The 15,853-nt window shown below is 43.9% G+C and overlaps 2 protein-coding genes across 3 annotated transcripts in view; one reads left to right on the top strand and one right to left on the bottom strand.

Moving 5' to 3' along the window:
* Positions 1-6,962, top strand: part of kiaa1211 (KIAA1211 ortholog) — a 19,824-nt gene extending 12,862 nt beyond the window's left edge. The window contains exons 7-10 of the mRNA XM_015385558.1: positions 87-2,203; positions 2,402-2,592; positions 2,679-2,841; positions 5,724-6,962. Coding sequence (XP_015241044.1) covers positions 87-2,203; positions 2,402-2,592; positions 2,679-2,841; positions 5,724-5,884 — 2,632 coding nt within the window. The 3' untranslated portion in view covers positions 5,885-6,962. The remainder of the gene's footprint in view (positions 1-86; positions 2,204-2,401; positions 2,593-2,678; positions 2,842-5,723) is intronic.
* Positions 6,963-7,136: 174 nt separating this feature from the next.
* On the bottom strand, positions 7,137-15,766 carry aasdh (aminoadipate-semialdehyde dehydrogenase). 2 transcript variants are annotated; one of them, XM_015385556.1, is made up of 14 exons: positions 15,261-15,766; positions 15,064-15,184; positions 14,029-14,279; positions 13,750-13,942; positions 13,432-13,673; positions 13,255-13,361; positions 12,998-13,170; positions 11,281-11,515; positions 11,089-11,201; positions 10,371-11,010; positions 10,132-10,295; positions 9,348-9,473; positions 9,039-9,170; positions 7,137-8,091 (listed from the first exon to the last, which is right to left on the bottom strand). In XM_015385556.1, the coding sequence occupies exons 1-14, from the start codon at positions 15,488-15,490 to the stop codon at positions 7,702-7,704; spliced, it is 3,117 nt and encodes a 1,038-aa protein (XP_015241042.1). In that variant the 5' UTR covers positions 15,491-15,766; the 3' UTR covers positions 7,137-7,701. The 2 variants fall into 2 exon arrangements, with proteins under 2 accessions (XP_015241042.1, XP_015241043.1); XM_015385557.1 differs by lacking the exons at positions 15,064-15,184; positions 15,261-15,766 and having other exon boundaries at positions 13,750-13,868; positions 14,029-14,170.
* Positions 15,767-15,853: the final 87 nt, after the last annotated feature.

Raw genomic sequence — 15,853 nt, 5'->3', positions numbered from 1 at the left:
GAGCAGAGGAAGATGAGGGCAGAGGAGCTGAGGCTGAGAAAAGAGGAGGAGGCTAGAAGGATGGAAGAAGAGGAAGAAAGGAGGAGAGAGGAGGAGGCTGAGAGACAGAGAAAAGAGGAGGAGGCTAGAAGGATGGAAGAGGAGCAAGAAAGGAGGAGGCAAGAGGAGGCTGAGAAAATAAAAAGAGAGGAGGAGGAAAGGAAGATGCATGAGGAAGCGGAGAGGATGAGAATAGAGGAGGAGAAAAGAAAGGTTAGGGAAGAGGAGAGGAGGAAAGAAGAAAAACAACAAATTAAAAAGCTGGAAGAGGAAAGGAAAAAGCAAAAAGTGCAGCATCAACAGCAAGTAGATAGGAGACAGCTAGAAGAGCAGAAGCAAAGGGAAGAAGAAGAAAGGAAGAGACTTGAAGAGGAAGAAAGGAGGAAGAGAGAGGAGGAGGTGGCAAAGGGGCAACAGGAACATGTTGAAGCAGAAAAGCGCAAAAAGCAAAAGGAGGAAGAAGAGGAAAGAAATAAAAAGGAAGAACAGAAACTAAGGTTGAGAGAGATGGAGCACAAGAAACTACTGGAATTGGAGGAGCAGAAGAACATATTGACAGAAGAGGCTGCTGCGAGCTATGATGAACAGGTGAGGAAGCGAAGAGCGGAGGAGCAGCGTTGGAGGGAGATGGAGGAACGACAAAGACCTTTCACCTTCAAGGTTTCCTCTGGAGAGAAACAAATTCTCTTCCAGAAGGTCAACCTGACCCCTGTTACACCAGCCTCCAGCCACCAGAGCACAGCTGACGCTGATCAAAGAGAAGGAGCTGCAGCCTCCTTACTGGAAGGACAAGACCCCCCTAACCTTCCAGCATCACCATATGTCCCCCACACAGCTATCCTGGTGACAGGCGCCCAGCTCTGTGGGACAGCTGTCAATTTAGACCAGATCAAAGACCCTGCATGCATGTCCCTGCTAGGTTTAGGAGAAGAAAGAAAGGCCCAAGGAACACCTTCTGCAAAGAGCAAAAGCTCACCGGACCGCAAGTCAGTGAAATCCAAATCGCTCAGTGAGTCTTCATTCTCCACGGATCAGTCCAGCTCAGCCGTGCTAGCAGAGTGGGCGAGCATCCGCTCAAAGATATTTAAGGGAGTAGAGGAGGGGAAATATGACGAGTACCCAGACCCTCCAAGCAGATTGCAGCTGGGTAGTGAAGAGCAGGCTCCCTTCTCACACACCAACTTGAGAAAAACAATGTCCGCCAGTGCCAAGTTCTCCATAACCCCTGCAAAGAAAAAGTTTGGCTCAAACAGAAACTCTGAGGTTTTAAGTGCAGATAAGGTTGGAGAAGAAGAAAAGGTTCTATCTGATAGTCCCACAGCAGCCACTTGGTCTCCATCTGGTAAACCTCACAGCCTGACAAGCAAAACTGTCTGGGCTGTAGAGAGAGGTTCAGAGGAGTGCATGTTTGCCAAAGACCTCCCGTCTTTCCTGGTTCCTAGCCCTGGGGACAGACCTGAGGGCTCCGATGTAAAGAGTCGGCTTCAGTGCAAGACAGAAGAGGATGAGGCAAAAGCGCAGGATGGTGAAGATAACCCATCACCTTTTGGAATTAAGCTGAGAAGGACTAACTACTCTTTGCGTTTTCACAGTGAGCAGTCCACAGAGAAAAGAAAGAAACGCTACAGTGCTGGAGACAGCTTTGACGGCGTCCCTTCACCTCTCACCCCAATTGAGCCAGACTCTGATGCCTCCTCTGTCTTTTCTGACAAATCAAGTCCTACATCACCTCAGAAAGAAGGATTAGTAAGCAAGTTTTTACACACATCAGCCTCTCCTGCCACAACCTGCGGTAAGCCGGGCAAACCTACCAGCCCCACTGCTCACAACGAAAGAGAGAAAGCCCTTTTCAAGCCGCCACTCTACCGAAGACCAGCAACATCACCCAAACCCTCTGCATCCACCCCAACACCTCCTCCTTCTCCGCTGCCTAAAGTACCCCACAGGTTCCCCTGTGACGATGTGATCCAGAGGACAGGGAGCCCAGATTCATCTGTACAAGAGCAAACAGATAGAAGCGAGGAACCAGTGGCCCAGCTGCACAGAGGGAGCTACATTCATGTCCAAGGAGAGGAGGAACCAAAGGAGAAGAGGTCTTTCTTCCCTTCCATCAACATCCCGTGGAGAGAGAAGTCAGATAGGAAGGCAGAGCTCATCAGGCGAGGTCAGTTTGGCCATAACAATGAGTCAGCTCTAGATTAGATTTCCATGCCACATTAATGCCAGCTTGTTCAAGGCTCTTAGCCCAAAGTATTTCCTGATCTTCATATAAGTGCCTATAAAGTGTTTTTAGTTGTAAGAATAAAAGGTTTAGTCAATTCACTATAGTTATAGTAACCTTCAATTGTCTTTGTCTCTGCAGAAAAACCTTCCTTACAGGCCAGACACTCACTGGACAGTGCAAAGGTCCAAGAAAAAGAAGCTGGGCCCTTATGGATAACTCTGGCTCTGCAGAAGCAGAAAGGTTTCAGGGAGCAGCAGCAGACCCGCGAAGAGCGTCGAAGCCAAAGAGAAGCCAAGCTAGCAGAGAAGCAAGCCAGAGAGAGGCACGGTGTATGTGCTGCAGGTCCCCATTCAACAGTTACTCTGCCTAGCATAGTCTACAGTCCTTTGAAATATTCTCATGCCTCTTTGTGCAGATTGGGCTGGTGAGTCCAACAGGGGGCAAAGAGAGCTGGGGCACCAGTCCCTCCTTTAAACCTCAGATACCTGGGGAGCCCAAGAGACCCGACAGCCTGCTGGGACGGCTCGAGCGCAGAGATCCTCTGAAAAAGGCCAGCACCTTACCGAGCTCAGTCACAGGTAGGCATCCCAATCTACCACTATTAATCATCATTTGATGGTCATCCCATTTTGGATGATGAAAACGGCTTCTTATTGAAAAAAACTGTTCCAATGTAGGTTCATTCATTAGATAACATTTTAAGTTCTCTTTCTTAAGTGTAACTCTATATTTCTTTCCACACAAATGTCACAAACTTGTATTTCATCAGGCTGCTATGTTAGAACACACAGGAGTTCATTGGTGTGACCTTAGATAAGCGCTAGACCAGACTTAGTGTGTGCTGTTGCAAAATGCATCTGTAGTTTTGGATAATTCTGCTTTTCAAAATAGCTTAACTTCAGTCCACTTGGAAACGGATCTTCTTTGAAGATCAAAAATTCAAGTCCTTTCACAGATTTAATTCCTGACCTTGACCGGCTAAGTTAACTCATAAACACACTTTGATCTGAGCCACTCTATTGTAGCTCAGGGTCATAGAGCTGCTGAGAGGAAAACACCAGACAGGGATTGTCTGTATTGATTTTCACATATATATCAATTCGTCTTTGTGTTAAATGTGATATTTGACCAGATTCCCTGTCCTTACTAATTTAAATCAGCCTCATATCATGATGCTACCACCCCGTATTTGGGGTATGTTATTCGTGTTTGCAGGCTTATTTGCATATATTTAGGTGTCATTTGGCTAGAGCATTCTTCCTGCACATATTTTCCATCCCCTACATGGCATGGCATGCTTATGACGAGCTGTAAATGGGTGTTCTTATGGCTCTCTTCTCTTCATGCCACTCCTACTTGAAGATAAGACGTTTATTGTTATTGCATACTGCTGTCAGCATTATAAGAAAATTACGTTGGGCCTTTTGCCAAAAAATAACATGATCAGAGGAAGTAAAAGCAAGTCATAGATTAAACAGCTATACGAGTAAAAGCTGTTAAAGAGTCATTGAAAAGTTGTAAACAAGTTACAAAGTGAACTGTAGGGAAGGAGAAGCAACAGGCGACTGGGCATGAATGAATAAATGTGGCAGAAAAATCTGTATTGGGTGTAAAATATAATAAATGATGGATTACATTTTCCTAATTATATATGTTGTATTAAAAGTTGGAGGTATTTATCTGTCATGGAGGTGGTGTGCAATTTTAGTTGATTTAAAAATTTTAGTCTTGATGTGCGGCTCCTAGGCAGTCTGAGGGGATTATAGGCCAAATGTATTTAATCTCAGATTATTCTCCTGGCCATTGTCACACCCAGTGACTCTTACATGCAACTTTTATGACCTTCTGCTCCTTCTTACGACATCTTACACACCATGGTGTGATGCCATAAGTGAGGCTGCTCTTCTGAACTGGTAGAAGGTCATGAGGAGGTTCTAAGATAATCCAACCTTCCTTACTTTCTTCAATAAGCAAAAGAGCTACAGAGCCCTGTCGAATATGTGTGTGCGGTCCTTTTAGTCCAACAGACATCCTTGGTGATGTGGATGCATAGAAGCTTATAGCTGGGGATCTTCTTCTCTTTTCAGTAGCTAACATTGCAAGATTCATCCTTCTGGACTTTCTGAAAGACAAAAACACTCTTTGTTTTTCAATGGTTCAGATTGTTGGTGCTCTTCAGGAAATTCCCCTCCTTTCTGTAGGCTGCCTCATCGGCAGATCAGCACCACGGTTGTTTTATTGCCTGCACACATACCAATGGCGTTTCTTATGCAAACTTAATAGTAGTCATGGATACACATCTCAGAGGCACACAGGTGTTCATTTGATGGTGGAAGATGTGAGTTCCTCATTTTAGTGGCTGGTAGGCAAGTCCGTGGTCCAGCTGGAGATGGTAGAGCTCAGACTGTGGTGGTGCTGTTTGGACAACCGTGTTTAGGGCTGAGGCCTGGCATAGATGTTCGGTTTTTCCTGGGACTCTGAGTTGCTGTGTAGGGTAATGCTGACAGTGTCCTCTGTTGATCCATTGACTCGATAGACCAACTGATGGTGATCCAGCATAGCAGAAGTGGTAGGTTTCATTTGGAAATATTTAAGCATTTCACAATCACAGTAGTGACTGAAATCGGCCTGTAGACATTTAGGCTGCTTACTGTGTTCAGCTTAGGATGAGCACAATGGTTGCTGATGTAAGGCGGCCAGGGTCAAAGCCAAGGTTGAAGATATTTTAAACAGTTCTGCTAGTAGGTCTGCACATGCCTGGAAGACGTGTTCTGGGACGCTCGATACCGGAAGCTGCATGGCACGAGTCAAAGATGTTCTGAACAAAAAAAAAAAGATTTTATTTTGTATTTATTTATTTGTTTAAATCTGAATCTATTAAATGTAGGCTTTTATTCATGTTTCTGCAGACAGATGGCGCTCTGGTGTTAGCTGGTGATGGTATGTTAGCTCCGGTATGTAAACAACAGGGAATCCCTGGGGTGAATCAAATGGTCTGCTCATGGGTTATAAATTTACAAAACTGTGTGCAAAAACTTTCTGTTGTCTTGGATCTTTCAGTCATTCTTGATACAAATGCAGAGACGACCAATTATTTTCCTGTCAGTCTCTGCTGTCCAATCATCCATGTCTCTGCAGTAATCAGCCCATATCACTCTCTAATGTAACAGTGTGATGGGATTCTAAGCCAGCAATCAACACCAAATTTTCTTTGGGGTAATCAGAATAAAAGGGGGTTGAATTAATTTCTACATAAACCTGCTCTACATGACCTTTCTAACACCAGCTATTTTTTCATCTGGGCCACACACCAAGCATCTGCTTTGTGTTGGTTAATCAAATAAAAAAAAATGAAGATTGTGTGTTAATTGTAATGAAATGTGGAATATATAATGGATATGAATACTTTTAAGGCACAACAGATGTTTTGCTCACACTTGATGACTCTTTGCAATTCCAGTTGAAATCTCCGACTCAACACCGTCACCACCTGCTGTCAAGGATGTGTCAAAGCGTTTTCCCTCCAGCGATTCTCCCCAGGTGTCCACAGAGCCGGCCTGGCTGGCACTAGCAAAACGAAAGGCCAAAGCCTGGAGCGACTGTCCGCAGATCATCAAGTAAACACTCGGACGCCATTTTAACACAGCATGCATTGAGAACGCATGCTCCCCATGGAGCCAGAGGACCGCCTTCTCCACTCATGAAAACCCCTGACACACACTGGCTGCTATAACTACCATGTTAAAAGTGTGCTTCAGTTTCAAATATTCAAGTAAAGCTGCAGATATGTGTAAGCGATTGATGAGAGCATGCATATATAGTATCCAATCACACCAATTCTATGTCCCCTAGAAGATAAATTCCTCAGCAGCTAATCACAACCATGGCTGACTTTCACAGTAGGTAACATTTTTTATGATTTTGCAGCTACCATTGTAATAAATTCTATGCTCCATACAGGTAAAGCTCTAGGGATCAGCAGCGCTTTATCAGCAGAGGGTACCCGTCTGAATCGTTTTAAGGGCTACCTGTAAAAGAAAATAGAACCCAGCATGGCTGGTCCTCTGGACAGCTCCTGGAAGTGTTACAGGCACCTTCTCTGCCCTCTTCCGTGTTATTTATGTACAGCAGCAGATTTATCTACACTGGAACTGCATTGTAGCCTTGGTCTAAACCTTGTTTTATTGTAAAAAGAGGGAATCTTGTGTTTTTCTTTATTCTTTTTTTCTTCAAGTCATATTGGAAACAAATCTCACTGTGTCCGTTCTGACTGTGACAAACTGGTTTTTATCCAAAATAACAAACTGGACTTAAAGGGAAGCGTGGAGGACACTGAGGGCTCCAAACAACCACGGCTGTGTAAAAATGGACTTTAGAGACTAACAACACCTGCTACAGTTCTTCTGGCATGTCGTCCTGTAGACTTGCACCTTCTCTTCTTTGATCCATGTGATCCAATCATAGTATTAGAGGCATTATGGAAAAGCAAACTTATTTGTTCTCTTTTCCTTCGGTCATGTGTAAGTATATATTCGCACTGAAAGGAGCCCAGGAACCTGAGTCACTTTGTTTCTAACGTTGGTCGTGCACAATAGTGTGGTGTACGCAGTGTTATCTGTAACAAGAAAAAAAAAAAAATGGAACAATGTTTGGTATTATTTGCACTTTTTGTCCCACTTGGAGATATTCATGAGAAAGTTGTTTAACAGATTCGAAATGTTATGAATAACGTAAATTAAATACTGATGTCTGAACCAAAGAACAGAGTGTTATTTAATCCTCACTGCTGTGGAACTGAATCTGTTGGGAATGAAACAAAAGAGGCATAATTAACAAGAAAAATCAATGTATTAAGAAGTTTACTTTTTTACAGAAAGGTGTTCTTTGATTTTGATAAGTTTTTTTTTTTACTGACAAGAAGATGTGGAATAACATAGAAACTACTGTTCAATAGAGCAAAGAAACAGACAATGAGCTGCGGGGGGATTCAAAGAAGGTTCATAGATACCTGTGTGTTCTATTAAAAAATATCTACACCGAGCATATGAGCAAGAAACTCTCATAATAAAAAATCAAAAACACTCAAATTACAAAATGTGTAGAAGCTGCACACATACAACACTTAATTTAAGGCAGTGTTTCCTGCAAGGCATAGTAACTTACACATCCTGCTGAGGGATGTGGCTTAATACGGCATACAAGATGTAAATTTGCAAACATGGAAATACTCTGAGCTGGTCATTTGGAATCGTGTGCAAGAAAAATGCCTTTAAAAGGAAATTACCCAAAATCTATCAGGACAAGAGCAACTTCTTGGTTCAAACAATACTGATGATTTTTTGTCTTTCATTAGTTTATTTTTAATATAATTTAGGGAAAAAAGTGCCATTCTTCTTTTTAAGCAAAGCTGTATAATCAGTGCAGCTATATGATGACCTCTACACATTAGTAGTCAGGTTCAAACAGTACACATAGTCATTACGGCATCCAATCACAAGAGACTGTTCCCACACGACCGGCGATGAAAACAGTTCCCCGGGCAGCGCATGCGATGCCAGAACACATCCATTTTGTGCGTCCAGGATCCAGACGGTGCCGTCTGTGGAGGCCACGGCCACCAGAGCCCCCCTGCTGCCAACAGCAAAGCCCTCAGACACAAACGGAGTGGCGTACACTTTGCCTGATGTCTGAAAGGTCCAAACAAGGGAGCCGTCGGAGCAGTTCAGACAGTACAGCCGGCCATCATGCGAGCCGCACAGAAGCCTCTGCTGTCCTGGTACAAAGCTCGGGGAGGAGAAAACCGGTGCCTTGGTTTGGAACTGCCACCGCTGCAGGTAAAGAAGAGTCACAATTGTTAGAAAGCGTCAAGAAGTTTAAAGAACAAACAGACATATGTCTCCTAATTCTTTCAGTTGCCCATAGGAAGACATTACTTGGATATAACACCACCGAATATCTTCGGAACAGCTCCAAATGACACAAATAATAACAAGTAGCAACGTAAAACCAAGGGGCCAATGTAAAATAACCGGTGTTCCCCAATAAGTATAATGCATCTATATTTCATAAATTGTTTAATAGCATGCAAAAAGATATATTTAAAGGTCTGGGGACTGTCTGGTAGAGGGACCTTGGTTGCACTTTTAGTGATGAAGAATGGTTGAAAATACTTTTAAATAATGGGAAATACATTAAAGAATCAAGAGAGAAATGTATGCATTATAATATGGCACATAGCTTTTATTTCACATTATCTAGGCCTACTTGGGGATAACTTATGTTGTAAATGTAAAACGGAATCAGGTACTTTTATACATGTGATATGGGAATGTAAATGCATATCACCGTTCTAGAATTAGTATTACAGCACATTGGAAAGTGGATAGGTCTGGGGATACCTATGTCACCAAGACTTGCTTGTTAGGGGATCAAACAGTGATGCCAAAGCATCAAAAAAAGGAAAGTGTGGACGAGTGATTAATTCTGTCTTTTTTGGTTGTTTCTGCTAACATGAGGATATTTGCATATGCTAACTTTATTTTTCTCTCTTTGGTTTTTTGTGGTTTTTGTTACTAACATGTGCTTAAAATACAAAAAAAAAAAAGAAAAACAAGAAAAACAAATTCACAGTAACTCCAAGATCTCTGAGCTTCTGATCAAATCATTAGGTTTTGAAAAATAACAAAACAGAAAATAGGTCTTAAAGTCATAAATTGAGACATTTGATATAAATAATTAAAAAACCCAGCAGAATGTCAGAGTTGTGCTTTCTCACCAGTTCCCCCGCATCACTGAGGCAGCAGATGTTTCCATCCACTGACCCAATCACAACGTGTCCACTGAAGACATTTGGTGAAGAGAAGAAAGGTTTGTCTCTATAGTAAGACCAGAGGATGGCCCCACTGTCCTGGAGGAGACACAGACATGTGATGATTGTCTACCTGTTCAGGGTTGGATCTAAAATATTTAATAAACCGGCCATCAATAAAACCTTTGCAAAAAGGGTTCAGAGTAGTTCTTATTGGATCTTTATCTATGCATGTTGGGATTTCTGTAACATCATAAAGGCTGTGTGACATCTTACCAGACTGAGACACAGCAGGCGTCCTCCCAGCGATGCTACGTACAGCCGACGGTGAGACGACTGAAGCTGTGGAGAAGAAAACACAGCTCCGCCACTGCAGTGTCGCTTCCACAGACACTGCCGGAGCTAAACAGCACAGAACATCATTCATGTCCATCAATGCTAAGCTTTAGTACAAACGGTGAAAAACACCAGGAAACTTGACATAAAGATTTAAGTTTTTAAATTCTTTAAAGAGTAACAAAGATTTTCATTAAATAGCAAAAAACATAGGATTATTTGTTGTTTTATTTTGTGGAGGACAAAAGCAAAAATAAAAGCTGCAGGTCACTGAAGGACATTTTCTAATATCTGAGGAGCGTCAGCTGTGTGTTTTTGGACTTTTAGAGAAAAAAAAAAGTGTGCAGAAAACAACTTCCAGCAGAAAGGCATCATTCAGGCCTTCAAAGATTCTTTAAATGCTAAATAAGTCCTAAATCAACCTCTTTTTGTGCTTATAAACTGCATAAATATGAACTAAAGTGTGCAATCTTGATGTCACTGTTGAAATTTTGTGTGAAGCTGAATCATTCTGCAACATTTGGCCTGAAACCAGATCAGTAAAATTTTTATTGGTGAAAAAGATACAGCTTGGTGCTTATTTAGTCATTAAAGTCTTCATTATCACCTCCATGGTCATCTTTGCTGCTGTCACTAAAGCCTTCCTCTCATCTCCTGAGGTTTCTCCCACAGCAGCCATTTCCTCTATGGCAGAACCCATTATTTACCCCCTGGCTTCACTAACCTGTGGATCCAAGGCGTAAACGTGCCCATCATGTGAGCCCACCACCACCAGGCCAGTGAATGGATCCACAGCAGGAGAGCTTTTCACTGCGTCCTCCGTCTTAAACACCCACTTGGTCTCTCCAGATTCAGTGGAGAGGAAGTAGACGCAGCCGTCGTAGGAACCTGCAAAGAAACTAGATTGAATGATCCACAAAATAAAGAACGCATCAGTGAGGCGGTCAGAGAACAGATACGGACCCACAATGATGAGGGAGCCGCAGTGAGAAACGGCAGCTGAGGCCTCGATTCGGTCCCCGAGGACTCGCTCCCACACTACGTTCCCACTGAGCATGTCCAACGCCTGGATCCTGTGGGAGTGAGAGCCGATGAACACTGTGGCTCTGGAGCTCTCATCTGCGACGTCCCGGACAAGAATCACCGGGGAGGCGTCCACACACCTGCCCGTGTCTGAGGACCAGCTCAGACTGAGGCAAATATTGAAATCATTGTTCAAGTTGTTTCCTGAATCCGTTCTATCATGCGGTTCTCCACCGGTGTCGATGTTCCTCCTGTTCATTCCTTCCACCTCACCGCCTCGTCTCACAACTTTAAACGGTGTCTTCTCAGACTCCCGTCCTCTCTTTACTGCAACTGCGGTCTGCATGTCAGCGGCCCGTTTCTTAGGAGTGCTGCTCCGGCCCTGCAGCATCTCTGTTACATGGTGCAGAACATCTGAAAAGGAGCGGTCCAATATAACTTCCAAGAGATGTGGAGAGGACACCCCCACCGCAGCAAGGATGTCCTCGCAGAGACGCAGTGCCTTCAGAGAATCCCCTCCACTGAACAGGAATTTGGATCTCTCATCAATGGATACATCAGTGGGAAGATCTAAAGCATCCTGAGGATAAAGGTTGCAGAAAGCCAGCGAATCAAATCTGGATGACTGAGGATTTAAACTGCTGTTTTAAACAAATACCTGCCATAGAGTCCGAATAGTTTTCCTTAATCCTCTGACATCCAGCAATGAAGATCCTAAGCATCCTCTCTGTTTTTCGTATATTTTCATCAGAGCCTTCATGTCTGCTTTGCCTGTTGAAATCCAAAAGATAGAGCCTTCAATAAACGAGTCCCTCTGGACTCCTGGTGTGGCTGCAGAGCAAAAGCTCACCGTGAGGAGTCAGTGATAAAGCCGGGACCAGCACCAGCGTGTCCGGGATGCAGTGAGAGGACACCAGCTTAGACAGCTGCCTCAGGATGAGCCTTCGCAGATCCCCGTCGACTCCATCCGGCTCTCCCGTGTGGAGATGAGCTGCGTCACTACTGACAACGATGAAGGCGAGGAGTCGGAAGCCTTCCCAGAGACCCACAGCACAGGCTTCCACCTGAGGCAGACTCTGGATCAGCTGGAAGAGAAAAATACTCCCAGAATTTAAAACTTTGGGGAGAAAACCACATAGAACCCTCTATGCTGCAATTACAGGTGGAAATATTTCAGGATATGTCTCTATAGACTTTGATTACTTAGAATCTGAGAGTTTGGGTTATTCCTCTGTCCTTGCCTTGTCACTACAAACTATTATTCTCCTGGAGGTGAACTTGTTCCTCAGCATCCTGCAGACTCTAAAGCCGCCTTTCCTCCAGGATTTCCCCGTATTTATCTCTATCTATCCATCAACTGTGACCATATTCTACATCTCTGCTGGAAAAAATAATCCCTTCCCAAACCACGATGCCACCATCACCATGTATCAATAGACTTAGAAAGATTTATTTGTGTGAAACAAAAATACATTTCATTTAGAACAGCTCTCTGGACAATTTCTTTTTTTTTTTTTGAAAGTGCAGCCCTGATCTGCTGGGGCTTATATGCAGGGATAAGTATGGCCGAGAGATGATCTGATGAACCGAGGTGGGGGCGGGGGGGCTGCTCTGAATGCATCTTTGATGTTAGAGTAAACCAGGACTAAAATGTTTTCACCCCGAGTTGCAAAGTCCACATGTTGGTAGAAATGGGGGGAAAAGTCTTCAAGTTAGCCTGGTTAAAATCCCCAGCAACGATGAAAACACCTTCTGTGTGCAGATTGGAGCTCAGAGATAGCCTTGTATAGAGTCTTTATGGCCTCTTTAGTGTTAGCGCTGTGGAGGACACAAACAGCGGTAATGTTAACCACACTGAACTCTCTGGGCAGATAGAACGGTCTGCAGTTAACAGTCAGAACCTCAGTGTATGGAGAGCAGAAGCTGGTGACTGATCTAGCATTTTACACAAGCTGTTGTTGATGTAAACGCATAGCCCGCCAACCTGAGTCTCACCGCTTAGTTCTTTGTTCCTATCGGCACAGTACAGCGTTAGCCCTCCAGGCCAGTAGCCTTGTCCTGTATTGCAGGATGCAGCCAAGACTCTTCAGAAGTTGCATATCTCCTTTCTTGAAGACAGTTCAGTCGGAGATTATCTATTTTGTTATCCAACGAGCGGACGTTGGAGAGCAGGATTGATGGAAGTGGAGATCTGTGGGGATTTCTCTTTAGCTCCACAGTTAGCCCCCCCTCTGCAGCCTCGGTCTCTCCATCTTGCGCATCTCTTCCTCCTACAATTATGTTCTGCTGTTGTTTTTTTTTCCTTCGTCTGTAGCACTCTGCAGCTTTTTCAAACGGTCAAAAATGACTGGATTTAAAACATTTTGTGACCGTGTCTCCAGCAGGCATTGACGATCATAGAAGCAGGTTTGATGTCTAGTCTGTATCGTATTAAGCGGCATATTATGTGAAATTATAGAAATTGTCGAGAGGAACCTTTTCTTGGCCGCTGCTTTGGAGCACCGCCATGGCAATCACCAATAGAATTTGGTGTTTTGCGTGTCAACCTAAGAAAGGTTCTAACTTACTTGCTGTACGCTGTCCAGGTTCACCTGTTTCCCATTCCGTTTAACCATCCTGTCTCTCCGGCCCAGATAGTGCAGCTCTTTGTCTTTGACGTTCACCCAGTCCCCTGTGGCTCTCATTGTCCCGGGGACAACAGTTTCCTCACTGTCCAGAAGACACACCCTGTCTTGTCCACCTTATGTGAAAATAAAAGAACCTTATGTTTTTAAAATTTGTATAAAAAAAAAATTGAGATTGCAACAGAAAAACTCTGTCCCACCTATGAACACCTGTCCTTCCCCCTCTGTGATGACACAGCCTCCCTCATCCCTGACTTCCACCAGCGTGTCCATTAGGGGAGTCCCAAGAGCCACAGAGGATGGCATCCTACAAAGGCCTGCAAATGTTTAATGAAGAAAAAAAAAAAGTGGGATCCTGAAGATTTTAAAACACTCACAGGGTGTCGGACCGCAGCAGACGTTCTGGTATCCTGTAGCAGGAGGCCCAGCAGGAGACTTCAGTGATGCCGTAGATGTTATAGATAGATGTCTGATTGTCCTTGTGTTTCCAGCTCCTCAGCTGAGCCAGAGAAGGACAGGCCTCTCCACCCAGAGCCAGCACCCGTAGCGAGGATCCAGGCGACAGCACATCCCCTTTCAGAACATGATGACCAAACCGTGTCAGCAGAGTGGGCGTGGCCTAAAGCACAGAAGATCAAAGGAAACGGTCATCAATGAGGAGTATCACTGACTCTGTAGAAACCATTGCGGCTTGCCTGAAGGACTGTAGTTCTGTGATCTTTGAATAGCAGCTGGGCGAGTCGACCGGGCATCTTCTTGATCACTGCAGGGACCATGAGGAGCAGAGCGCCAGAGGACAAGGCCAGAAAGATATCTACCACGGAGGGATCGAAAGTCAAGGGGGAGGCCATGAAAACCACATCGTTCGTGCTCATCTGGAACAGAGATCTGAGCAGAGAGGCATTCTGCTTCCTGAGAACACATTAAGAACAAAGATCTTCATCCGAAAACTAAAAACAAAGAGCCAGACTAACCTCAGGTTTAGTATATTGGGGATGATACACATGTGTGGTACCCTGACAGTCTTTGGAGGACCTGTTGTTCCAGATGTGTGTAGCACATAAGCCAAATCTGGGTGGCCTGAATCTGGAACAGATCTCTCCGTGCTCTGAGGTCCATCCTTAAAGGCTGGATGGGGCTCAACGTGCATCAAAGTTAATCTGAACTCTGGCAGCTCTAAACAAACATCCACAGAGAAGTGATCGACCAGAGATTCCTGGAATCGCTTTAAGGGAGAGTAAAGAAGAGCAAAAGATTAGAATCAAATAGATAAAGCTGTGACAAGAAAATATTTTTCTTCCAGTACACACAGAATCTGCATCTCCGTCTGATCAGACAGAAAATTGTGCGTTTAGAGCTTATTGAGAGTTAATGGGGATGATCACACCTGGCATGATTTTCTAGAATTGGGCTTTAGTAACTTCACCTGAGATAGACCCCAGGTCTATTTTAGTCAGACTATGCAGCAATGCAGATGCAATTTCATGAAGAGAGACATGGTTACAAAGTAAAACACATCCACTTTGCGGGGGAAATACAAATTAAAATCTGTAAACAGCAAGAGAAAACAGTCAGGTTTGGAGTCGCAGGCAGACTCCTGCATAAACAATACTTTAATACATAAAAAAAAAAAAAAATCAATATTTTATTCATGATACTTGCTCAGGAAAACAGAAAACTGTAAGTAGTGATCCTCTTTGAGAATTAAATAAAACAATGAGGGGCAGACAGTGCAGGTAAGCACAGCTTATTCGCTCTTTACTTTAAAAAGAAAAACTAAACAGACTTCTCAGATCTCTCTCTGAGAATCACCTCACAGCCTCAGCCTACATACATGTATATGGTCATATGGTCATGGCTAGGCCATATAAAGGAAAGGATAAAAGGACATGCCATTAACGTGTGTGTTTTGGTTTTTTTACATTGCAAAAATCAGTCAAATTCCAAAGGATGTGGATATGTTTGCAAGGCGCATGTGACTGGATTTGCCAAACCGAAATAAATGCAACCTGCACAAGGTCCCTCTTCACAGCGCAGAACTGGAGGCCACACCGACTCATGATGCTGGCGGAAAAAGGTCCAGGGGACTCTGGGTCCAGAGGAACATAAGCAGCAGAACTCTGCAGGATCCTGACAGATAATGTTAAGTGGTGAGACAAACTCCGAAACACAAAAGGTGACAAAATATAATGTTAACCAAACGTACCCCAGAATCCAGACAGGAACCAGCAGATCATCGCTGCAGTAGAGACCGATTACACCGTTGTTTGAGCAGTACTTCAGCAAAACAGCAGAGAGATCCTCGGCAAGCTGAACCACCTCTCTGTAGAGCAAAGACACCGGGCCTCCGGGCCCTCCATCGTACAGGACGGCGGGTCGGTCAGCATGCAGGCAGGCCGCGGTGGACACGAGCTCCTGGAGGCTCCGAGCAGGCATTCTGATGAGGCGTTCACTGACCGCATGCTCTATAACTTCACCTGCACATAACGAAGGGCTGTCTCAGTTATAACTCTCATCTTCTTCTTCTTCTTTTTTTTTAATGGCGGTTGGCAAACAACTTATAGGTGCATTACCGCCACCTTCCAGAATGGAGTATGGATCAGACAAACTATTATATTCTCCCTAAAATACCCGTTCTTCTTAGAAAATTAAAAATACTCCCAAAAACTACATCCCCAGATGACCTTTGAAACAATTCCCTTATATCTAGTTTATTTTTATTCCTGCCTAACTCTGCTCGCAACATCTCTCTTTCCTGAGTATATTTATTACATTCTAAAAATATGTTGGACAGTTTCT

Source organism: Cyprinodon variegatus, unplaced genomic scaffold (assembly GCF_000732505.1).
Source record: "Cyprinodon variegatus isolate N-32 unplaced genomic scaffold, C_variegatus-1.0 Scaffold343, whole genome shotgun sequence".
NCBI lineage: Eukaryota > Metazoa > Chordata > Actinopteri > Cyprinodontiformes > Cyprinodontidae > Cyprinodon > Cyprinodon variegatus.
This window is presented reverse-complemented; position numbering and strand designations above follow the sequence as displayed.